The sequence below is a fragment of the Ictalurus punctatus genome, chromosome 2 (assembly GCF_001660625.3).
Source record: "Ictalurus punctatus breed USDA103 chromosome 2, Coco_2.0, whole genome shotgun sequence".
Taxonomy (NCBI): domain Eukaryota; kingdom Metazoa; phylum Chordata; class Actinopteri; order Siluriformes; family Ictaluridae; genus Ictalurus; species Ictalurus punctatus.
The window spans coordinates 35,359,647-35,369,646 of record NC_030417.2 but is presented as its reverse complement, the minus strand read 5'-3'; the positions used below and the strand labels follow the sequence as shown (position 1 = coordinate 35,369,646).

Here is a 10,000-nt window from a genome sequence, read left to right as displayed (position 1 = left end):
TTTATCTTGCATATCCCAATCAAAAAATAAGCAGCGAGACACTTACCCAGCCTCCCTGTTCCCTAATCCAATTAATCACATGTTCCCGCAGGTAGTCCAGAGTCCAGTTGATGATGGTTCTGATGATGTCTGGAATTTTCGTCAGGAGAGCCTGAAATTGTGTGTGAAGAAGAAACAGGTCGAAAAATGCAATGAGGATTCATGCAAATGTAAAGATAGCTAACAGAGGCAGATACAGGGATAGGGGGAAAAATACAGATTTACAAAAGAAATGAGACTTCCCTCGGTTTCAAGTTAGACTGGTGCTTTAAAGTTTGTATATAGTTTGTACAAGTTGCTATATATCTGCAGAAATATGACATGAAACATCGTCAAAAGTCCTAACAGTACTGGTCACGCCAGATACTGAAAGCAAAGGTTCACATACTTTTGTCTCTCACAGATATGGGACGGATATTGGATCATTTTTCTCAATAAATAAACGACCAAGTATAATATTTTTGTCTCGTTTGTTTAACTGGGTTCTCTTGGTCTACTTTGTGAAAATATGATGAGGTTTTAGGTCGTATTTATGCAGACATGTCGAAAGTTCTACAGGGTTCACAAACTTTCAAGCACTACTGCGCACTGAGAGTAACTGGGCATGAAAAGGATAAAGAATCCTGTCTTGGAGACGGAAGAAAGGCTTTGATTAAGCCCGAGTTAATTAGTGTCCTTGCCTTGATCACAAGTCGACAAGCAAAGTAGAAAAGTGCCACCACTCTGCCCCAGTTAAACTTCCCATCCGAGAAAATCTCACGCGCCACCTTCACAAACACTTCTTTAGTTGGCTGGAGAGCTGAGTCGGCTAACATTCTGTCATGGAGAGAGAGAGAGAGAGAGAGAGAGAGAAACTGTGAAAATATGGTACAAAAGGGGGATTTTCCTCCTTGTTCCATCCGACTCTGGCACGCACGCACTCACACACACACACGTGTAAATAAGAAAAATAAAAAAGGAATAAAAATATATAAACAGTATATTTTAAAATAAATGGCAGGAACATCCTGCATAATCACCTGTAATCCTATGACATCAGCAATCACTATATATATATATATATATATATATATATATATATATATATATATATATACACACATACACACACACACACATGCATACATACACAGTGGAGGGAAATAATTATTAGAAGTATTAGACTTTTTTTTTCAGTAAATATATTTCCAATGAGGCTATTCACATGAAATTTTCACCAGACATCAGTATTAACTCAAGAAATCCACAAGTACAAAGAATTCACAACATTAAAGTCCATTAATAAAGTTATGTGTAATAAAGTGGAATGACACAGGAAAAAAAAAAAAGTATTGAACACACTAAGAAAAAGCAGTTCTCCAAGCCAAGGTAAGGCAAGGAACCAGCTGAAACCCACAAGTAATTACACCCCCTATCTGTGCAAATTAATATCAGCTGGGTCAGTAAATTGATGGTCTATAACAGGGGCTCCCAAACGTTCCCAGGGCAAGGCCCCCCAAATGGCATTAACATTTGACCGAGGCCCCCCTTTTGCAAGATGTCTTTAAAACACATTAAAAATACAGACTTTTGAATATATCCCCCCCTTTTTTTATTATTAATAATTACATCTTACATCTTTACATTACATTAGGAATTGATGGTGTGTGTGTGGTTGTCTGAGAGTGAGAATTTTTTTTCCACACCAAATTGTTGAGGCCCCTTGGGCGCCCCCTGGTGGCCCCCACTTTGAAAACCACAGGTCTATAAAAAAGGCTTTTCGTTACCAAGGTGTCACACAAGAAAGATCTCATGATGGGTAAAAGCAAAGAGCTCTCCCAAGACATTCACAACCTTATTGTTGTGAAACATATTGATGGAATCGGATACAGACGTATTTCAAGACTTCTGAATCTTCCGTAAGCACCAGTGGAGCCATTATCCACAAGTGGAAGCAACATCACTCCATCATCACCCGGCCACGCACAGGAGCTCCTCGCAAGAGTTCTGACCAGGGAGTCAAAAGAATAGTCAGAAGAGTAGCCCATGAACCAAGGACCACTCGGAAAGAGCTCCAGAAACACTTGGAGACAGCAGGTACCATCGTTACAGAGAAAACAATAAGCAATGCACTCCACTGCTCACGCTCACCACACAGGACTCCATTACTAAAGAAACGGCATGTCAAAGCTCGTTTAAAGTTTTCTACAACTCATTTACACAAGCCTATGAAATACTGTGAGCGTGTAGTCTGGTCAGACGAGAGCAAAATTAAACTTCTTGGCCGTCATACTACACACCATGTTTGGAGAAGAAATGGCACTGCACATCACCCTAAAAACACTACACCAACAGTGAAATTTGGAGGTGGAAGCATCATGGTGTGGGGCTGTTTTTCATCGCATGGTACTGGCAGACATCATATAATTGAAGGAACGATGAAGGGAGCCCTTTACCGGGAGATTCTTGAGAAGAATCTGCTGCCATCCACCAGTATGATGAAGATGAGACGTGGGTGGAGCTTCCAGCAGGACAACGATCCAAAGCATACAGCAAAGGAAACTCTCAATTGGTTTCAGAGAAAAAAATCAAGGTGTTAGAATGGCCCAGCCAATCACCTGACTCGAATCCAACTGAACAAGATTTAAAGACAATATGTTTAGAAGAACGGACCAAAATCACACCTGAATACTGCGGCCCATTAATTTCTTCATACGGGAAGTGTCTTGAAGCGTCATTACAAACAAAGCCTTCTCCACTAAGTATTAAATACATTTCACTTAGCGTGTTCAATAATTTTTTCCCCGTGTCATTCCTCTTTATTACACATAACTTCATTTATGGACTTTAACGTTGTGAATTCTATATATTTGCGGATTTCTTGAGTTTGTCTGGTGAAAATTGTATGTGAACAGGCTCTTTGGAAAAATATTTGCAGAAAAAAAAGTTGCCGTGTTCAATACTTATTTCCCCCACTGTACACACACACACACACACACACGTACAGGTTGAAGTGAACACATAATAATAAAAGTATATAACATAAGAAGCAGGCAGACATCACACTTTTATTACTGAAACGACAGGAAACTTATTATTGAATGATGTATTTATCAATGCAGAAATGCAAAACACTTTCATTATTTGGTTTCTGTTAGCTCAGACCAAGGTTTGTTTACTTAATGTCCAGTGAACAAAATTTTATTTACTGTGACACAAAATTGTGATCTCACCTCTGTAGGTCTACGTTGTTGTCCAACTCGTCTCCAATCTGCTGTAAGCACTGAGCGAGTTTTTTATGGGTGGGGTCGCAGAGCTCGCTCCCGCCCAGTTCGTGCCGCGATACAACGGTGCCGCTGTCCCCATGACGATGAACTCGCTCATAAATGAAACTGTGCGTCATAGAGAAAGAAGGGTCAGGCTCGATAGAGGAATGAGGCAAAATATAATATAATATAATAAAATAAAGGAAGATAGGATGGAGCCTCACTCCTTCAGCAGCACAGCTCCTACTTCTAATATTTGGTCAGGGCCTGAAAGAAAAAAATGTCACAGCTCAGGCCATCGTCTGTAAGAGCTCGGTTTAATCTCATACGAGAAACCAGACCGAGCTGATATTTAGGGTCATGGTTACATTTCAGCCTATTTGTTAATACTCATTTCTCGCCAAACACGACAGGAAGGAAACATGAAAAGGCATACAGCAACGTGAAGTTTCAGTTTCTACAAAAGCCGAAGAGTTCGCACTGTTATGCGCTGCGAGTCATCGCTCAACACCATGAACTATCGATGACAGGATGAGGCACAGGATGAGGCACAAGATCACGGCACTCTCACCGACAATAATCTGTTGACCGCAGTACAATAACATTTCCCACTGTTGACTGTGTTGCCACCTACATATTTTTAGATTCAGCTGTTAATGGGTGTGTGTGCTTGGCCACTGCCATTGTTCGGTCGTCTTTTATAAGCCTCTATACGATTAACGTATTAGGTAAAGCGTCTTCTAAGTTAGGGCCGGGCGGTGTCACAAAAATATCGTGTCACAACACGAGGAGGTTTCTACGATACGCAACGCGTATCACGATATATAAACTAGCTCACGAACTGACTGCAAAACAGAAATAAAATGAACAAAACAAACTATTAAACTGACTTTCACGCCACCTTTGTTCAACGCCTACAAAGAAGATTTGTTTTAATTACACCAAATCGACAGCATCCATGTATGTATGTATGCATGCATGTGTGTGTATTTATATATATATGTGTGTGTGTATATAAAATAAAAATTCCAAACAATTATGCACACTATTCATATTTGTAAACATCTCACTGACAGAACAAATCCAAGCTCAAATTATTTCTAGGTGTGATCACGCAGAATAAAACACAGCCTAACATAAAGTAGACAAAATGACACTCCACACTGCCAAAATCACATTATTTCCAACGAACTGCACCTCATAGATTCTGCAAAATCATTTGGTAAACGTGTACATTGGGGTACTCACTGTTACACTGTTTCTGAAAGCACTCTTAACTCTAACGTCCTGCCGCCACAATCTGATGTCGGGCAACAAGCAGCACCACCTCACCGCTCCAGTGGTATGATCCTGAGCTCGGGTTACTGTCTGCGCAGAGTTACACACATTCTCCTCACGTCCACGTCTGTGTGTGTGTGTGTGTGTGTGTGTGTGTGTGTGTGTGTATGCGCATGGTGCTGGACTGGCATCCTGTTCAGGGTATGCCCCTGTCCCTATATCATGCCCGGTGTTCCCTGAATAGATGTGGCTCCAGATCCACCACATCCTCGATCAGGATACTTAAACGGTTACTTAAGATGACTGAATGAATGAAGTTCTGTACGCGAGTGTGAAAGAAGGACCACAGATTGAAGACGAGGCTGCTGGCCTGTTCGTTTCTCTCCAACGACAACCAATGACTCAGCAAAGTAAATTAAATCACAATTGCACATGATCACATGGCCTATTATGATCACATAACCTATATATGAACTAGAAGTGTAATATTAAGGATTTTACTTTTTGTTCTAAAGAGGAGACAGGACATATTATTATGATTATGATTATTATTATTTGTACATGACTACACTTCCTACATGAGCAGCACTAATTCAAGTAAACACTGACTAATCAGTGGAGCTAAACAATCAACACAGAGATGATGATGATGATGATGATGATGATGATGATGTCATCCCTCTGTCAAGAAAAACAACATCAACATCATCATCATGATCAGCTCATGATCTATCTGATAAAGCACTTTATTTCCAGGAGGCTGTTAAGATGTTACCTGTTTATTAAACATGAGCGAGTGTGAACGCCGGTCTTTGTTGGCACTCACACTGACACTGACAGCGAGCTGAGAATATGTACGGGCATGTTTCTGTCTCCCGTTAGCTTAGCTATGCTAACTAGCCTGCTAGCCGACATGAGGTTCACAAAGCTTCCGTATCTCTTTTATTTTATTTTATTTATTTGCCAATATAAATATATATCAATATATATATAAACGATTCAAATACACTAGTGTTTTGTTAGACATGTTGAATACTGCGTTGAACCTTACTGGTTAAATTAGTCTTACCCGCATCGCCTTCTCCTGATAGCGCCGCTGCCATGTTCGTGTGAAAAATGATTACACTGGACTTCCGCCTTGAGTGACGCAAACGTTAGGGGCAGGAAGAAGGGCGTACCCGGAAGTGCACGCTCATCTACATCTGTATTTTTTACATTTAATAAATTAATTTTTTATTTATTTTAAATTATTAAATAGAGTGCTATGTTACTATTACAGCATTAGAGATAAGCGGGAAAATAATAAATATATGATTCCATGTTAAAAAAAAATGGTCCTTGTGGGTCTCTACTGGTAATTTGTTCCCTTCTACTGGTGGCATGTTATGTCTAGTGGATACCATTAAGGACCAATAATGGTAATGGTAATGGTTTTAATGCTAAGCTGATGGTTTGTAATGGTATTTTTTTATAGTGTAAACCATTAGAATTTCTGTTTTGTTTTTTTGTATTGTTTTTATGCTTGTTTTTTCAGCATGGATGTTATGTCTAGTGGATACCATTAATGACCTATGTCTTTAATACGAACTAGTACGTAATGGAAACCATTTGGTAATGATTGTAATGGTTAACAGCTGATGGTTTGTAATGGTATTTGTAGTAGAAACCCTTAGAATTTCTGTGATGGTTTGTATTGGGGTTTGTTTCAGCAGGGATGTTATGTCTAGTGGATACCATTAATGACCTATGTCCTTAGTACATCTTAGTATGAAATGGAAGCCATTTGGTAATGGTTGTAATGGTTAACAGCTGATGGTTTGTAATGGTATTTGTAGTAGAAACCCTTAGAATTTATGTGATGTTTCTATTGGGGTTTTTTTTCCAGCAGGGAGGGCAAATAAAACGTATATTAAACACAACAACAGCAACAACACCATAGAGATGCACTATATGTCCAAACGTATGTAGACACCTGTCCATCACATCCATATGTGGTTCTTCCCCAAAATGCTGCCATGAAGTTAGAGGCACACAAATACACAGAATGTCTTTGTGTGTGATGTAGCATTAAGATTTCTTTTCACTAGAACTCTTCACCTGACCTCATGAATGCTCTTGTATCTCCACAGCCAAACTCCAAAATTTAGTGGAAAGCCATCCCAGAAGTGGAGTGGAGGTCATTATAACAGCATCAAGGGACTAAATCTCAAATGGGATGTTCAACAAGCACATATGAGTGTTCTGGTCAAGTCTCCACAAACTTTTGGCTATATAGTGTATATTCAAGACACGGTATATCACAATAAATTTGTTGTTTCTCAGTCGGTAACGTGTTTTTAAAAAATTATGATCTATATTTAATTCCATGCATCCCAAAGTTTCTTTTCTCATTTACACGTAAGGATAATGTATTTGCAAAGTACATTCAATGTAAATGTCTTATTATAAACATCAATATCGCTTCCACGGTAGTGAAATATAATATTCGTTTTGCTAATCTGGATTAAAATCCCAAGGAAATTACCCAAAAATTGCATTCAATATCCAACCAAAAGATTCACAGCACACTCATCTACTGTGATCTGTGTCTCAAATTGAATGCTTATCTAGTAATAAGATATACTTATATAACATTTACAGGGTCAACGATTCACAGGACGAAATACAGTAGAAGCAGACGAGGAAGCTAAAAAGACCCAGATGATACATTTGTTCAACTGAAATGTAGAGGAAGAGAAGTTGTGTCTTAAATGGCAGACTATGAACTACATAATAAGTAGTAATATATTTAGAGCAAGATAATTAATAATAATATAACTGTAATCAATACAATACCTATGTACTCAAGTGTGTAGTAGGTGGTTTTTGTTTCCCCAGTAACGATTCAGATCAGGTCTAAACAGCATCCCAGTGAACAGAGGCGATTTTAAACCCCAAATGTTTTATCAAATTTGATCTTAATTTGCATGCGTAACAAAAACTTTTGATTTTCAACCAAATTTAAGATGCAGCGCCCTCTAGTGGCTTCCCTTTTCCGTTACTCCCAGTGCTAAGTGCAAATAATGTCCTGTGTCATTGGAGACACAACTAGATGATCGCCGTTCTTTATATATATATATATATATATATATATATATATATATATATATATATATATATATATATATATATATATATATATATATTTTCCCCCATCATTTCATTTTGCTTTTATAATATATATACGCTCACCATCCACTTTCTTTACGGTACACCAATACACCTGCTCAGTCAGTCATGTGGTAGCAGTGCAATGCAGACAGAGGTTCAGCTATGAATGGGGAAAGATTGTTTTTTTTTGTGACTTCCATTGTGGAATGATTGTTGGTGCTGGTTTGAGTATTTCATAAACAGCTGATCTCCTGGGAATTTCCCACACACACAAACACCAATCTCTAGAGATTCCACAGAATATATATATTTACTTTTGCAGAATTTGGCAGATGCCCTTATTCTGACATTTATCTCATTTATACATCTGAGCAGTTGAGGGTTAAGGGCCTTGTCCAAGGGCCCAACAGTGGTAGCTTGGCAGTGCTGGGGCTTGAACTCCTGACCTTCTGATAAGTAACCCAGAGCCTTTATCCACTGAGCCACCACATGGTGTGAAAAACAAAAAAACATAGAGTGAGTGGCAGTTCTGTCCGTGGAAATGCGTTTTTGATAAAAGAAGTCAGAGGAAAATGGCCAGATTGGTTCGAGATGCCAGGAAAGATATAATAATAATCAAATAATCATTTTTTACAACCGTGGTGAACAAAAAAAAGCATATCATAACTGTCGCTCACTCAGTGGCTGCGTCCGAAATTGCGTACTGTGACAGTACTACTCAATTCGATGCCGTATGTATTGCACGGCAAGTTGTGTTTAACCAAGGTTTAGTACTTAAAAAGAGCCGACGCTGCCTTCCGTGTTTTTTTTTTTTCTGAGCTCGTCCACACCAGTCCTGCTGCACTGTGGGATTGTTTGACTCGTGTAGTGTCCATTGGTTGCATACTGCAAAATCTCGCCGGAAGCAGTTCGCCATGCAGGAATTGCTCGCCTACTGAGAATTTTAACATACTACCCCTCTGGCGTACTGCTTTTTGCATACCGTGTAGTAGGTAAGTATGCGGTTTCGAATGAAGCCAGTGTTTTTTGTACTATTTTGACTGTCGTGTGTATAAATGTTTTTCACTTAATACAAAATGTATTTATTAATTTGTTTGTTTATATAAATTACATTTAGCCATTTAAGTATCTAATTTGCTTTATTAATATACGTATTATAGACCTTGTAGGTCAAAGGTTCTAAACCTTTTGTAACTAAAGCCATCCCCAAGCCTCCCCTATCATGTGACACGCCCCCATTCCCCCCATATTGGAGGAGACCAGGTATAATGATTATCTATTCTATATAAAATCTATCTATCTATATATCTATCTATCATCTATAATCTGTTTTTGATAGATAGATAGATAGAAAGGTTTTTTTGCTTTTATACTTTTTAAATTACTTTTCATCACTTTTATGATTTTTAAAATAACTTTTAGAAAGCTATATAACGGACAGGTATAGAACATGAATGATCAAAAATGTTCCCGAACACTATAACTACTTTGAACAAGAGAACTAGGCTGTAATAACGTGGACTATTTTACATGGAAAACATGTTGCATTCCATTCGTCTATGAATGATGTAAATTGGGACGCAGGGCGCGTCTCGTTATCCATGACGTTCTTAAATCTGCTCTCGGCCCCTCACTGGACAGAGCAGACGCAGAGAGAGGTGAGAGTGCAGAGGGAAAGCAAGACCTCGCGCTTGCAGGACAGTACTGCCATTATTTGGAAAGTTGCTACGGTTTGTCCAAATAGTCGCTAGGCGTTTTTTATTTTAATTTTTTTTATTTATAAAACAGAACATGGAAACAGGCAGTTATAGCTCCAATACTCAAACCTGGAAAAGACCTGTCAGATCCAGCAAGCTATAGACCCATAGCATTAACGTCACAGCTAGGCAAAACTATGGAGAGGATGGTAACAGATAGACTCGATCCCTATATAGAAAGTAAAGGGCTTCTTTCACCGTATCAGTCAGGATTTCACAAAGGGAGGGGGACAATGGATTCTATATAATGCCTAGAGTCAGAAATTAGGAAGGCTCAGACTAACAAAGAAAGTGTAATTGCTGTATTTTTTGATGTTGAAAAAGCGTATGATATGCTTCGGAAGGATGGACTTCTAATTAAACTTGACAAATTAGGAATAAATGGTAAGATGTATAATTGGGTATTAGACTTCCTGAACAGCAGTGCAATAGAAATTAGAGTAGGTGCAGAGTACTCAAATAGGTATGCAGTGGAAAATGGTACCCCACAAGGCAGTGTATGTAGCCCAGTACTGTTTAATATTATGATTA

At 38.6% G+C, this 10,000-nt stretch overlaps 1 protein-coding gene across 2 annotated transcripts in view; it reads right to left on the bottom strand.

Annotated features, from left to right (window-relative positions):
- Window positions 1-5,718, bottom strand: part of LOC128629195 (apoptosis regulator BAX) — a 7,243-nt gene extending 1,525 nt beyond the window's left edge. The window contains exons 1-5 of one of the 2 annotated variants that reach the window (XM_053676100.1): window positions 5,632-5,718; window positions 3,509-3,551; window positions 3,252-3,410; window positions 720-855; window positions 47-151 (exon numbers count right to left, since the gene is read on the bottom strand). In XM_053676100.1, coding sequence (XP_053532075.1) covers window positions 47-151; window positions 720-855; window positions 3,252-3,410; window positions 3,509-3,551; window positions 5,632-5,665 — 477 coding nt within the window. In that variant the 5' untranslated portion in view covers window positions 5,666-5,718. Of the gene's footprint in view, window positions 1-46; window positions 152-719; window positions 856-3,251; window positions 3,411-3,508; window positions 3,553-5,631 lie in introns of both variants that reach the window. The other variant, XM_053676106.1, reaches the window with a different exon arrangement.
- Window positions 5,719-10,000: the final 4,282 nt, after the last annotated feature.